The sequence below is a fragment of the Musca domestica genome, unplaced genomic scaffold, assembly GCF_030504385.1.
Source record: "Musca domestica strain aabys unplaced genomic scaffold, Musca_domestica.polishedcontigs.V.1.1 121, whole genome shotgun sequence".
Classification (NCBI taxonomy): Eukaryota; Metazoa; Arthropoda; class Insecta; order Diptera; family Muscidae; genus Musca; species Musca domestica.
This window is the reverse complement of record NW_026712156.1, coordinates 318,965-335,495: the sequence shown is the minus strand read 5'-3', so window position 1 is coordinate 335,495 and position 16,531 is coordinate 318,965. Positions and strand designations below refer to the sequence as shown.

Genomic DNA, 16,531 nt, shown 5'->3' with positions numbered 1-16,531 from the left:
AAATTTCATCTAAAATAGTAAAATTGTATGTTTTAGACATTTTTACAAATTATCAAATATGTCGTATACCTGTATTACGCCGAATTTCGAGCAAAATAGATTCTAAAATCATTCAAAATAATCGAATTTTATGTTTTTGACATTTTGTACAAGTTGTCAAAAATGTCGAAATGTTGCTCGAAATCTGGATTAATACAGGTTTACGTATTAATCCAGATTTCGAGCATAATAGACTCCAAAATCAATCAAAATAGAAGAATTTATTGTTTTTGGAATTTTGTACAAATTGTCAAAAACGTCGTAAACCTATTTTGTGACAAATTTTGAATTAAATAAAGGCTTAAATCCTTAAAAACAATGGAAAACAGGCTTTCAGATAATTTAAAGATGTATAAAATGTGCAAAAAATGTAGGAAAAATGACGTTTTTTACAATTTGTCAAAAACGTCGTAAACCTTTTTTATGACTGATTTCGAAAAAATAGACCTTGGCATCATCCAAAATACACATGTTTCATGTTTTTGACGTTTTTCACAAATTGTCAAAAATATCATAAACCTGTTTGGTGACATATTTGAGTCAAATAAAGGCTTAAATCCTGAAGAACAATGCAAATATGGAATTTTAGACAATTTTACTGTGTAGAACATTTGTCAAAAACGTAGGAAATTTATTTGAATATTGTAAAGTTGAAAGATTAGAAGGAAATTGTAAACAAAATCGCATATTTTACATTTTTGACGTTTTTTTACAATTTGTCAAAAACGTCGTAAACCTTTTTTACAACTGATTTCGAGCAGAATAGACCATAAAAGCATCCAAAATAGCCGAATTTCATGTTTTTGACGTTTTTTACAAATTGTCAAAAACTGTCGTAAACTTGTTTGGTGACATATTTGAGTCAAATAAACGCTTAAATCCTGAAAAACAATGGAAATATGGGATTTCACGCCATTTAATAATGTATAAAATGTGTCAAAAACATTGAAAATACTGAGAAGTTTAAAAATTAAAAGTCAATTGTACCCAAAATCACAATTTTTTATATTTCTGACGTTTTCTACAATTTGTCAAAAACGTCGTAAACCTTTTTTATGTCCGATTTCGAGAAAAATTTGCCTTAAAATCAAGAGAAATAGCTGAATTTAAAGTTTTTGACGTTTTTTACATTTTGTCAAAAACGTCGTAAACCTTTTTAATGCTTGTTTTCGAGCAGAATAGGCCTTTAAATCAATCAAAATAGCTGAATTTCATGTTTTTTAAGTTTTTTACATTTTGTCAAAAATGTCGTAAACCTTTTAAATGCTCTCGAGCAAAATAGACCTTAAAATCAACAAAAATAGCTGAATTTCGTATTTTTGACTTTTTTTTACATTTTGTCAAAAATGTCGTAAACCTTTTTTGAGACAGATTTTGAGCTAAATAGACTTCAGAATAATGAGAACTAGCAAGATTTTAAATTTTTGACGTTTTTTACAAATTGTCAAAAACGTCGTAAACCAATTTTTTGGCAGATTTTGGGTCAAAAATAATTTTAAATCTTTAGGAACAAAGGAAAAACGAGACTTAAGTCTATAAAATATGTCAAAAATGTATAAAATTGTCAATTGTTGGGTAAAATTTTTAAATTCTATTTTTGATTTAATTTTCAATTCTGGTGCTTTAGAAATTTAATACCACCCACCCATCTCTGACAGCCCTGAAATTATTGCATTATCTACTATTGATTTCTATTACCCCACAATAAATTCACAACTGAAAAGCTGATACGCCTCACTTGGCCTGGGGGAGAATGTCGAGGAATGTTTTGAAAAATTTAAACGGGCATAACTGTGCAAGATATTTTCAAAATAAACGGCTTTAATTACTTACTTAAGGAGAAGAAGAAGAAGAAGATGGTGGAACAAACAAAAAAGCATGGCTAGGAATTTCTTTTATGGCCAACATATCTTTCCCTCAAAACCACAAATATTTCAATGGGGGTGGGGAGGACTTCAAGTGGACGGAATTTTTGTTCAACACAAAGGATTTAAACTCCCTTTCCATTAATGTTCGTCCTTCCCCTGTCCGCTCTCTGTTTTATACTTAAAACTTTAATTGTTTATCTATGTATTTTTGAGACCGAATGAATGCTTTTGAAAGCTTTTCACATTCACACGCAATCTGGCATAACAAAAACTTTCTGACACTTTCAACCCCTCAAATCCTTTGTGGCCATTCTGCGCTCCCCCTACCTCTCCCTTAAGGGCTTCAACACAAATGAATTGAATAATAACTCCTTTTTTTCGAAATGGCTTTATTGTAAATGTCCTTTAAAGCAGAGTCTGGCACTTAATGTGCGTAATTATGGTATTTCCTCATTAATAATAAATCATAGGCAGGATAACGCAAAACAGAATTTATGAAAAAAACATAGGCGTTAAAAATTCCTTTTGTTTGCAAGGATGTTAAGTGGTTTAGAGGAGCAGCATGCCCGGTTTCACAATTGTTTTAAATTTGAAGTTTTGTTCTTTTGGGTCATTGTTTTTACGGCAAAAACAATGGAGGAAAAAAAAACTTTAAAACGCAATTGCGTGAATTGAAATTTCGAGAGAGAGAGAGAGAAAAAAACATTGAACCGGACAACAAAAGGGATTTCCGAATAAAAAAGGATTCAATTGTCTTTGTTTTTTTATTCTGGGAAAAATGTCGGATAATTTATTAAATTAGTCGACTGGGATTATTGTTTGAAAAAGGATGTATCTTAGACAGGCCCTGCAGATACAAATGCAAAAACAAAAAAAAAATATTTAAAAAGGATAAGCCGAGTCCTGAAAAGCAATGAATTTTCAATATTTGCCTTAAATAGTTATTTTTTTTAAAAAAATATTTTTTTTAAAATAAAACTCTTTGACTCCTCTTAAAATTTTTACATTTAAAAAAACATTCCTAAATGTCATTATTGTCTTACCTGATATAAACGATATCTCCGACAGCATTATCCATTTGACGGCAAAATACAAATTAATTTTCAAATATTTGCCCACCCGATGATGCAGCTTAATGGTCACATCGCGTGCATGATCCATTATGGTGTCGGGCATATAGGAAAAGTGTACTGGCTCACCGGAGAAATGTTGTCCCCCAATGCTGAAGAACACCTTTGCACGGACAAAGACCTGGAAAAAGAGGAAGATAATATATTTTAGATAAAATTTTGAAAATAAAACCCATAAACCAAAAATGAGATATGTAATCAAAAAAATATATTTTCAAGGACCAAAAAAAGGTTTCTTTAAAAAATATATTTTGTTGAAAAAAAAACAACAATTTTCAAGGACTAAAAAACGAGGAGTTTCAAAAATAAAAAAACAAAAAATAGTTTCTTTAGGAAAATATATTTTATTAAATAACAACGGCTTTCAAGGACCAACAAGCGTACATTATTTTAAGGCCCAGCGGACGTAGGACTTAAAATAAAAAAATAATTTATTTCAAAACAAAAAAGATAGACTTATTATAAAAAAGTTTTTCAAGGATCAACAGAAATGCTTTCTTAAAAAATAGATTTTATTAAAGAATAATTGCTTCCTTGAAGGGTTTAATTTTTTTTCAAGGGTCAACAAAAATGATTTTTAAAAAAAATATATTTTATTACAGAACAATGGTTTTAAAGAAAAAAATATTTTTTTTTTCAAGGGCCAAATAAAAATTGTTTTCTTTAAAATATATTTTCGTTTTCAAGGACCAACAAAAGGGGATTTTTTTTTAAAAAAATAATAATTTCAAGGACCACCGAATGTAGAACTTAAAAATTATTTTTTTTTTTATCCAAAGACTAAATAACATGGGATTTTTTTCCTAAAAAGTGTTTTTCAAGGATCGACTAGAATGGTTTATTTGAAAAATAAGTTTTGTTAAAGAACAACAGCTTTCAAGGACCAACAAACAGGAATTTTTTAAAAAAAATTTTTTCAAGGATCAAACAAAATGTTTCCTCAAAATATATTTTCGTTTACAAGGACCAAGAAAATGGTTTATTTAAAAAAAAAATGATTTGTTAAAGAACAACAGTTTTCAGGGACCAATAAACGGAGATTTTTTTTTTATATTTTTTTCAAGGACCAAAAAAATGCTTCTTTATAAAATATTTTTTTGGTTTCAAGGACCAAAAAAGGGTATTTAAAAAAAAACATTTTTCCAAGGCCGGACGAAGCGGGACTCTTAAAAAAATATATTCTTGTTTCAAAGACCAAAAATCTGGGGGTTTTTTCTTAAAAGGTATTTTTCAAGGATCAACAAATGTGGATTTTTTAAAAATATTTCTTCAAGGATTTAAACAAATACATATTTTTATACCCTCAGCCATATGTCTACAGGGGGTAAATATACGGCCAATATGTCTCTTTGGACCAAATCCGTTTCAGGACACTTGGAGTCGATTTAAAGCTGTCCGTCCGTCCGTCTATTGGCTATCTGGTTGGATGTTCGCCACAATAGCTCTCGAAGGGAGTATCCAATTTACTCCAAACTTAGTACACCGTAATATAATTATCACACCTAGATCGAGTTCAGAGATTGGCAACATCGGTCCACACCTTCTGGTAACCTCCCCTAAAAATTTCCACTGAAAATAATTTACCTCATGGAAAGAAAAAAATCATCCAATTCCGTGAAATTTTTGTAAATCCTAATATTTTAATGAGCTCTAGATCAAGTGCGAAAGTGGACAATGTGGGCCCACATCTTCATACCTCCCCTACAAAAGGTCGGAATTTTGAATAATTAAAATCCTTATAAAAATTCTAAATAAGATTTGGATTGTCTTCAAGACATCCTTTGAGAAGATGGAATGTATCGACAAACTTCTTCTGGTACTTCCCCCATAAAGGGGTCAACATTTTTAATAGTTGCAATTCCCAAAAAATGGGAAATTAGCATCCGAATCTCTTCAAATTTTACGAATCCCTATATTTTTACCAACACAACACCTGATATGAAGAATATATAGAACGGACCAATCCTTCTGGTACCTCCCCCACAAACGGTCTAATTTCTGAATAATTAAGACTCTCATATAATAGGAAATAAGCATCCGATTCTCTTCATCTCAATGTCGGAATATCTCAATATTTCTACCAACACAAGATCTAGTGCGAAGATGGTAGATATAGGATCACTCCTTCTGGTACCTCCCCCACAACAGTTCGAAATTTTGAATTATTATAACTTTCATAAAATGTGAACTGATCAACTTTCACAAATCCCAATGTTTCTATTAACACAAGATCTGATGTGAAGATAAAATATGTCAGACTACTCCCTTTGGTACCTCCCCCACAAAGGGTCAAAGGTTCGAATAATTAAATCTCTCATTAAATAAATGAAATAAGCATCAAATTCTCTTCAAATTTAAAAAAATCCCAATATTTCTATCAACACAAGATCTAGAGTGAAGGTGGAATAGATTGGCCCACCCCTTCTTATGCCTCCCCCCCAAAAAGGGAATAAGAAAAAGGTCATAAAATGCGAAAAAAGAGTCCGACTGACTTTAAATTTTGGAAATCTCAATATTTTTACTCACACAAGATTTTTCGTGAAGATTATAGATATTGGAATACCCCTTCTGGAACATCCCCCACAAAGGGTCACAATTTTCAATGCTTATATCTGTCAGAACTTGCAAAACAAGTCTGCAATTTTTTCAAACTTGGAATATGTAAATATTTCTCTAAAAGGGCAAAAACCTATCGCTTTTACCGATACTTTTTAACTCGGTATTTTGGCGATGAAGTAAATTATGAAATTTCTATTTCGGTTTTTTGTAGGACCTCTGAAAAATTATTAACCCCATCAAATATTATTTAAAAAATATTTTTTTCAAGGATCAAATTATTTTTTTAACAATTTTTGAGGCACAATTTTAATTTTTTTAGCCTCTTAATGTTTTATATAGACCTAGAGGCAAGGTCCTTGCAAGGACTATTAAATCCAAAACCATTGAACCCAAAAATGTAAATGTAAAAATATAGACAATTGAACCCTGAAAGACTAAGTTTTAATTCGTTTTTTGGTTTATGAAGGAAGTGAAGTGAATAGATAATTTTCGATTTTTGTAGAACAGATCAATTATTAACGTCGCCAAATATTTTTTGAAAACTATTTTTTTAAGGATCAAATATATATTTTTTTAATTTATTGAATGACAAGGAGTTCAATTTTTATTTTTTTTTCAGCTTTTTAGTGTTTTTATAGGACCTGAGGTAAAACTTAGAAGGTCCTGGGAAGGAAAAAAATATTTTTTTTAAGGATCAAATTTTTTTTATTTTTTTAAGGCACTAGGAGTTAAATGTTTGTAATTTTTTTAAGGAACATTGAGCTTAAATTTAAGCTTTTTAGTGTTGTTTTTTACAGGACTTGAGGCAAATCTTGAAAGGTCCTTGGAAGGAATATTAAATGCAAAATCATTAAACCCTAAAATACTGATACTTTTTAAATCGTTTTTTTTTTTTTTTGGATATTTTAGATTACCTGGAGGTGAAGTGAAGAGTGAAATTTTTATTTCGATTTTTTACAGGACCAGAAGAATTATTCACCTCTTCAAATGTTTAAAAAAAAAAAAATTTTCAAGGAATATTTTTTAAGGATAACATTAGTTCTTAATATTTTTTGAAGCACTAGTAGTTAATTTTTTTTCAGGGACTTTTGTGTTTATATTGCAGTTTTTTAGTGTTTTTTTTTAGGATCTGAGGCAGATCTTACAAGGTCCTTGAAAGGAATATTAAACCCAAAACCAAAATTCAAAGAACTAATATTTTTTAACTTGTTTTTAAATATTTTTGATTACCAAGGGTATAAGTGAATATTGAAATTTTGGTTATGATTTTTTGAAGGACCGCAGAACAATTATTAACGCCGTCAAATATTTAAAAAAAAAATAATTTTCAAACCATTTTTAAGATTTTTGAAGCGAATATTTTTTATTTTTTTTTTTCAGGGTCCACTGAGCTTATTTTCCAGCTTTTTAGTGTTTTTTTTTATAGGACCTGAGGCAAATCTTGGGAGGTCCTTGAAATGTCGTTTGTATCCAAAACCATTGAAATTAAGACATATGTTTTTATAATCCACTGAACCCAAAGAAATAGTATTTTTTTAAATATATTTTATTTATTTATTTTTTTAAGTAGGTTTTATTGTCATTTCAACTCACCTGCACATCCTTGGTGAACATGTTGTTGGTATGCAAAATAATTGCACTAAAGTTACGCACTGTATCGAATTCGAAAACTATTTCAACAGGTTTGCCCATGAGACCGGTTGTATCATTGCGCCAGCCAATCCATTCATAACCTGGAAGAAAAAGAGAAGAAAATAAAAATAAATAAATAAAATATATCAAAAAGGCCAAAAGTTTGGAAAAATAATAAATTTCATTTTTTGGGAATCATGTTTTCTGTACGTGTTGGAAAAATAACCCCCTCCCCCCGCTATAGCTTGGCTGAAAGTTTGGCCAAACAGTTTAGCGATGACGGAGCGCCATGGTAACCTTAGTAGTTTTGTTTTGTGGAGTTATTTGTTTATTTATTTTCATATACAAAATAATTCCGCACTTACACACACACGCAGATAAAGCATGTCTTTAGCAAGGCTTATGGGAGTGAGCGTGTGTGTGTGTTCCTATGCAATGGGGTTTGAAAGGCTAAAGTAATTTAAAACACGCACCAGCAGTAAAAATACAAAAAACCCGCACACACATATACCCCCATTCTATGTGGGTGTGTATATGTGATGATTGTTTAAAGAATTCCTTTATCCTTGTAAAACGACACAGAAATTGTGATACACACGCACACATACACACACGGTGACACGGGTACACTCTCCAACACGCACACAAATTATTACGACGACAATGTCGTATTGAAAGCCATACATAGGCAGGCCAAAGTTACTCTGTGACCCTAGAGCTGGGTCTAGGAAAATTTATGTCTTTAGCATAGTTGTTGCTGTTGTTGTTGTTTTTGTATTATTTACATTGCACTACTTGGCCTGGGGGAGGGGGAAATTTCGTATAACCTTCAGTTGGTAGTGTTGTCATGCTGTTGTCGTTATTGTTCTTTTTGGTTGGAGGGTAAAAACAAAAGCGCCAACAAAAATTATTACCTTAAGAACGCGACATTTCAACCTTTTTTCGTCGTCTTCTGATACCAGCTTCTTTGCTTACCAAAACCCCCCTCCCCTTTTTCAATTTGCTACAAGGCCTAACCTATGCTTTAATAATTTCTCGTCCAACTAGGGGTCCTTAGTGATTTTTATTTAAGTCTCCACATTTTGGGTGAAGGGGAATGGTGAGAGAGAGAGAGTGATAGCCGAAAAGTTATAAGGTTGACAAATTGAACCATTTACCTAAGTTACACACACACTTACATACCCATACCCACGAATTTCTTGCCTTGGCCACTGCATTGCCATTATATAGCAATTATATGAATTTTTTGGTTGGTTCTTGGCCAGGTTAAGAGCCGTAATTGTTTGCTGAAATATTTTAACTAAAGTTGTCCCCCCACCCTCCACTTTCTCTGTCATGCCTCCTTTTGAAAGGGTTTTGTTTTTGTGTTTAAAAAAAAAATATGTTTTGTACTTAAATTGTGGGGAAAGTTAAAGAAGGACCTCCCAAAAAAATTAATTATTAAGTAATAAATTTTCTAGAAATTGTCCGAAACATATTTTGCAATGTTCGGCGACGTGGAATGATTTATTAAATTTTGGGAAAATTAAAAAGAAGAGTGCTTAAAAAATATATATTTTTTAAGAGCCAATCAAAAAAATAAATAAATAAAATAAAAGTAGAGGAAAAATTCATGACTTCAAAATAATGGATTTTTTTATTATACAAAAATCAATGATCCTTATTATTAGAAATTCAAAGACAAATAATCGTAGATGTTAAAAAAATTGGGATTATTTAATTTTGAGAAAATTAAGTACTAGGGGGTTTAAAAACTATATATATTTAAGGATCCTTTAAAAAAAATAGAGAAAAATTCATAAAAAATAGTGGATTTTTATAAAAAAAAAAACACTGATCCTTGATATTAGAAATTCAGGGATTAATAATCGCGGATTTTACAAAATAATCAATATTCGATGATAAACAAAATATTCATGGACCAATAATCGTGGATTTTTATGTTTTTTTTTTTGGAAGACCCTATTTTAGAATTTATTTCTGGGACCAGTAATCAGGGATTTTTTGTTTATGGTTTTCTTTTTCAAGGACTAGAAATCGTGTTTTTAAGGACCAAAAATCGTATACTTTTAAAGCCTTTTTCTAAGGACCAATCACATTGGATTCTTTACAGAATTTTACCAAAGAGAAAAATCTTTTTCGAAGGATCAAAAATAGTATACTTTTCTTAGGATTTTTTTCCAAGGACCAATAATCGATGGATTTAAAAAAAAATAAGGACAAAAAAAATAATTGATTTGGAATTAAATAGGATTTTTTTCAGGGAACAATTAATGGTGGATTTTGAACGTGTTTTTTTTTTTTTTTTTTTTTTGAAAAATGGTCGATTTTTCGAAGAACCAAAAATGGTAGATTCTTTGTAGGACCAATTTATTCTGGAATTTGAAAAGGACAATATGCGTGGAATTTTAATTATATTTTCGAGAAGGAATAATGGTTTAATGTTTCTTTTTTTGACAAGGTCTGTTAATAAATTGTTTTGAAAAATCCAATTGATCCGCAATCATTTTTTTTTTTTTAAGTACCAATACAGATGTAATTTCGGATATTTTTAATTTTTTTCAATTCTTGAAATCGTTGATTTTTAAGGACTGTTTTCAAGGATAATTTGATTAGTAATTTTGTAATCAGTAATCACGTATTTTATGAAAGCTTTTTTTAAGGATCTGAAGTAGCAAATTTTTAAAGAATTTTACGAGGACTACTTTTTTAAAGCTCCAACAGTAGTAGTAGACAGTTTTAAGTTTTTTTTTTTTCATAGGTCATAAAGGGATATAATCGTGGAGATGCAATACCAAATAGAGACAAAAAATAATTAAGGATTTACTGACGATGCCAAGGACCAAAGTATATACTATTTTCAGGATCAGTAGAGCCTTGATTTTGATTTTTTTAAAGAATACTGATCAATTTTAAAAAGGGCCAAAGCTAAAGTTCTATAAGCTCTCGCCTTTGAGGACTCCCTGAGCAATCAGCTCACCTATGGACACTCATTTATCCATCAGCTCGCCTATGGGGACTCGAAGACCTATCGCTCGCCTATTGAGGCTTATTATCCTTCAGCTTACCCATAAAATAAAAGGAAATGCTATTAGGAAATAAAAAATAATGTGATGGTAGATTCTGGAACTCTATCCAGTCAAAAAAACCACCCATTTTGAGAAAAATTGTGAGAGAGACTTTCAAATCCTTAAAAATTGTCAAGTGCCGTTGTATTTTAGAAGAACGAACAGAGGCGTGGAATTTTTAGACATTTTTTTTCAAGGAACAAATAAACGATTTTTTAAGGGCCAACGTGATTTTTTTAAGAATATTTTGTGAAAAATAGGCAAAAGTTTCAATTTATGTTTGGATATGAGAGCTAATTTTAAATCCTTAAAAATTGTTTTTTTTTTTGAATAACCTACAGATTTGTTGATTTTTTAAACAATAACAAGGACCAAGAATATTTTTTCAAGAACCAAGAATATTATTTTTTTTTGTGGATCAATGAACGAAATTGATTTTTTTTAAGAATATTTTTCAAAAATGTTCAGAAATTTCCTCCCATGTTTCGATGAGACATGGGTACTTTGGGCATTTTACTTCAATTTTTAAATAAATATAAATATATATAAAATTTAAATATTTCAACATTTTATACTCGAAATGCCATGGGTATCTTCAAACTCAAGCTTTTGTCTGAGTAATAAATGGATATTCTCTTTTTTTCCTCTCTCCTAAAATATCAATAAAATAAAATGTCTTCGAAACTCTTTCCAACTGAAGTAAAGAACCTGAAAGGTGGAAAATTTTCTTCACGAAGGGTTTATAGGCTCTAATAAGTGGCTATATGAACCTGTTTAATTTTTTTTGGAGAAAATTGGTCAATGAGGTATACATTTCTCGCAAACCGGAATATTTTAAATTAAATATTAATTTGGTTGGAAACTGTGGCTAATTCCTTTAAAATGTTGACCGATATTAGATATTTTCAATAACTGTCATCATTAAAAAATTCAAATTCATAAATTATTTGAAAAAAAAAAAACATTCATTTCTTACAAAAAAGAGGGTCCTCATACTAAATCCCTTCAAAATAAAATTAAAAAATCAGTAATGATTATTTATTTTAATTTTCTTAAAAATTTGTTTTAGCTCTTTAAATTATTTTTTCTTAAATTTTAAAATTTTAGTTTGGAAATTCATATCAAATCTCTTTGGTCAATTTAAATATCTTGGGGCAAATAACTTAATTTTTTTGCGAAAATGATCCTCAGGAAAGATGAAGAGATTATTTCTCTCCTAATTCTGTACTTCCTTCACAAAAACCTTTTCTCCTTTTACATCATTTTAAATCTCCCTGATTTGAAATAAAACTTAAATTTCCATCCAAGGCCTTAAAATTTAAAAATTTAACGAATTTCCCATTTTCAGTGTCCCACCAATAACGACTTACCATTGTGCTAACGAAAAAAAAATTCTAAAAATTTAAAAATTTGAGGTAGAAATTTAATTTGAAACCTCTCTGATCATTTTAAATATCTTGAGGCAAAGAACTTCAGTTTTTTGCGCGAATGGTCCTCAGGAAAGAAAAAAGAGGGAATATATCTCTCATCAGTCATTATTTCCAATACAAAAACGTTTTCCCGCTTGCCTGTCATTTTAAATTTCCCTTATTTAAAATAAAAAGGCCTTAAATGTTAAAAATTTTAACGAACTTCTCATTTTCACAATTCCACCAATAACCCCTTACCATTGCGTTAACGAAAATCTGCCATTATGCCTTTTTTTATGAACAGACATTTATGTGACAAAAATGCCTAACCAGCCCAATAGTCCCCCTGTTCTTCTTCTAATTCCATACTTTGTCCTTGGGATCCTTGGCAAATGTTTTTACGCCCTGTCATCTGTCTACTTTTCGCATAATATTTCAGTTGTTTATTTGGCAAAATCACAATCAAGACACAAAATATTTACGTTGTCGGACAAAAAAAAACTGGGGGGAAATTAAAAAAGTTTCCCAACAAGAAGATGGAAAGGCGAAGCCGGGGCAGACGAATGAATGGAAAAAGGAAAATAAATAATTTCCTCATCAATAAACACTGACAAACAGACAAAAATGTTATAAATACTTTTTTAGTGGAGGATCGGAAGACTGTTTGGGTGAGTTGGTTGGGTTCCCTATCGAGCCAAAATATGAACAATAACCAAAATGAAGTTCTTTTGGTTTTTGAAAAAAAATAAAAAACTTCTCTCCCTATCCCCAATTCAATTATTCCTTTTGTTTTGGCTGAATCGCACAGGGCCACAAATATGCATGCAGACAATCCATAAAGCAAATGCTAAACGACAGACATGCTGCAAATATTTAGCTTTAATGTCCATGTGTCTGACTGCACAGCCATCCCATAAATAGTGGGCATGGTGTTGCTTTTTCCTCCTCCTGCTCCTTTGTTTTTGCCAAACCAAAATAATTTATGGCAACACTGGCATTCAATTCGCAAGAAACTTCCAAGCGTCGAGAAGGTTATAGCCTCGGCAGTCTAGAATTACCTAACCATACAAATCGACTAACTTCCGCCTACCCCCTCCACCCCCAAAAAAGCTACAACAAAAAAGTGGTTTGTAAATTTCCCTATGGAGCAGGAAATAAAAAAAAACGAGAGTGTAAGGAGAGGAGAGGAGAGCAAAGTAAATTGTTGTTGTATGCGTGTAAGTTTTGTAGCATGATTTCCATTTCGTTTTGTATTCCTCAGAGTTTATATTGGGCACTCTGGGGAAAGGGTTCCTCTGCCACCCCCCTCCCACAGGAAGATGAGGTCAGGCCCATGGCAAACAGGAAGCAACGAATGTTCAATGTTTATTTGCCAGCAAACACTAATGCAAGAGAGGAAGACCAGGGAGAGAGGAGGGGAGAAGCCTCACAGAACTTGTCGAGCAAAACTTCATCGATTTCATTTGGCATTGTGCCAATAATCAAAAATTATTGTAAACTTTACATTTTAAGTAGAAAAGTTTTTGCTGCCCTCTCTTTCTTCCCCACTCTCCTTCTCTCTCTCTCTCAGCCACAATTTGACTCCTTTCATTTCAATGTTGTTATCCCGAATTGCTGCCACTTACTTCATTCGTTTTCATTGAATATTCTGAGTACATGGGAATCAAAGTTTTTTTCCCCCAAATAGTCATTTGCTTATTTATACAACAAGGATAAATTGTATCCTTGTTGTCGATCTGGTTGGAGCTGTAGAAATTAGTCTGGATGTGTGTCTGGATTTTTCGACATTGATTTGCTGGGTTATTTATTTGCAGGGAAATAAATATTAAAAAAAACAACGTGGCGAGGGGAGGAGGAGATTACATTTTATTTTTAAAGATATTTATTTGGAAAAGATTCAAAATGAGAACCGATTTTTAAATTTTAAGGGATTTGCAAGGATAATAATTCCAAAATAAAATGGATATATAATTATATTAATTTTTTAAAAATTATTTAAAAAAATTCAAATTTTTAGTTTTTCCCGATATTTTGTACTAAGGGAAAGATTTTGATAAATATAATTCCTAAATTACACTGTGCGACAAAATTTAATTTTTTAAATAATTTCAGGAAAAATCCAGCAGATTATGAAAGTAGAGCCGAAAATAGAAGACACGTGTATCGGCGTTTGGAAAAATTGCATAGCAAATTAACCAGCATAGAGAAGGCAAGCCTCCCACCCTTTCTCTCTCCTCTCTCTATCTCTCTCTTTAACTTTGAAAATTTTGGGATTAAGATTCCTTGGAATCCTTATATTGTATGTATATAGTTTTTTTTCGCCGATATTGCAGATAAAGGCCCGAAGATTATTGGGTGGAAGTTTCTAACCCTCAGGGGTCATTTTGGTACTTTTTCAAAAAATGTTTAAAAAATTCCCATCAAACGGAATCGTAGCCTCCTAAAATGTTCTAGAAAATTATTTGTTATAAAATTCTACTAACGTGCACTACAGCATGTCTAGAATGAAAAGTCAAAATTGACAACCTTCGAAAAAATCTACCTATAGAAAATGGCGCCCAACGCGGTAAACTTTTTCATGGATTTCACAATTAACACGCAAAAGAAACTTCGGGTCCTTAGGTCAACCTTTCTTAAGGCCTTTATATATTTTGAATATATTTTTTAGCTCTACCTTCACAATCTGCAGAATTTTCTTCGTATTTTTTTTTAACAAATTGACATTTTTCGCTCGGTGTCTTAAAAAATATATTTAGAAATATAAATAGAATTTGTGAATTTTCCAAAAATATATTTCAGTACCAAATCGTTCCGAATATCGTCAAATTTTCTCCAATCCATTACTACGCAAAATAACACTAAATTCTGTGATTACCAATGTAATGTGAAACTATACTAAAATACGCTTTTATATCGCATTATATCCTTAATTTTGGGACATTTAACATTTTTGTTTATCATAAACTAACCCAAAACTTTTTCTGTTTATTTTCATGACAATCATATGCCATTAATCATATCAATTAGGAACACAACGGCAAGAGCAAAAAAAAAGTTTATTACCATTTTGTCATTTTTGTGACAAGGACAAAGTCAACAAATCTGTTTAACATGCAAAATCATGATTTGCGAAAAAAATTGCCATAGATAATATCTAAATTGCCAAAAGGGCTAGAAAAGGGAAAAAAAACTCAAATCGAAAAATTGTCACAAATTCAATGGAAATGTTGTAAATGGAGGAAAAATGAGAGGAAACCTTGAAAGTTGTGGCATGCGATAGGGTAGCAAGGATAAAAGCTGAAGGCTTAAAATGATATTAAGAAAAGAAAAAAAAAAAAAAAAAAAAAAATATATATATATATATATAATAATAAAAATAATAATTATTTTTATTTTTATTATTATAATTATTATTGTTATTATTATTATTATTTTTATTTTTATTATTATTATTATTATTATTATTATTATTATTATTATTATTATTATTATTATTTTTATTATTATTATTATTATTATTTTTATTATTATTGTTATTACTATTTTTATTATTATTATTATTATTATTATTATTATTATTATTATTATTATTATTATTATTATTATTATTATTATTATTATTATTATTATTATTATTATTATTATTATTATTATTATTAGTATATTATTATTACTATTATTATTATTATTATTATTATTTGTATTATTATTATTTGTATTATTATTATTATTATTATTATTATTATTATTATTATTATTATTTTTATTATTATTATTATTATTATTTTTATTATTATTGTTATTACTATTTTATTATTATTATTATTATTATTATTATATTATTATTATTATTATTATTATTATTATTATTATTATTATTATTATTATTATTATTATTATATTATTATTATATATTATTACTATTATTATTTATTATTATTATTTGTATTATTATTATTTGTATTATTATTATTATTATTATTATTATTATTATTATTATTATTATTATTATTATTATTATTATTATTATTATTATTATTATTATTATTATTATTATTATTATTATTTTTATTTTATTATTATTAGTATTATTATTGTTATTATATTATTATTATTATTATTATTATTATTATTATTATTATTATTATTATTATTATTATTATTATTATTATTATTATTATTATTATTATTATTATTATTATTATTATTATTATTCTTATTATTATTATTATTTTATTTTTATTATTAGTATTATTATTGTATTATTATTATTATTATTATTATATTATTATTATTATTATTATTATTATTCTTATTATTATTATTATTATTATTATTATTATTATTATTATTTATTATTAGTATTATTATTATTATTATTATTATTATTATTTATTATTTTATTATTGTTATTATTATTATTATTATTATTATTATTATTATTATATTATTATTATTATTATTATTATTATTTTTATTATTATTATTATTATTATTATTATTTTTATTATTATTATTATTTTATTATTATTATTATTATTATTATTATTATTATTATATTATTATTATTATTATTATTTTTATTATTATTATTATTATTATTATTATTATTTATTATTATTATTATTATTATTATTATTATTATTATTATTATTATATAAATATTATTTTATATATTTGTTTGTTTAGGTTTTTATAGCTATATATTTTTTGCTTCTATTACTGTTATCATTGCAATATTTTTTATTTTATATTTATTTTAAATATTATTATAATTCTTATTTATATTTATTTATTTATTTTTTTGGTATTTATTGCTAAATATT

The 16,531-nt window shown here is 28.4% G+C and overlaps 1 protein-coding gene across 2 annotated transcripts in view; it reads right to left on the bottom strand.

Annotated features, from left to right (window-relative positions):
* Positions 1-16,531, bottom strand: part of LOC101900124 (discoidin domain-containing receptor 2) — a 140,308-nt gene that overhangs the window by 17,015 nt on the left and 106,762 nt on the right. For both annotated transcript variants that reach the window (XM_059118340.1, XM_059118341.1), the window contains exons 7-8: positions 7,190-7,329; positions 2,951-3,158 (exon numbers count right to left, since the gene is read on the bottom strand). In XM_059118340.1, coding sequence (XP_058974323.1) covers positions 2,951-3,158; positions 7,190-7,329 — 348 coding nt within the window. The remainder of the gene's footprint in view (positions 1-2,950; positions 3,159-7,189; positions 7,330-16,531) is intronic.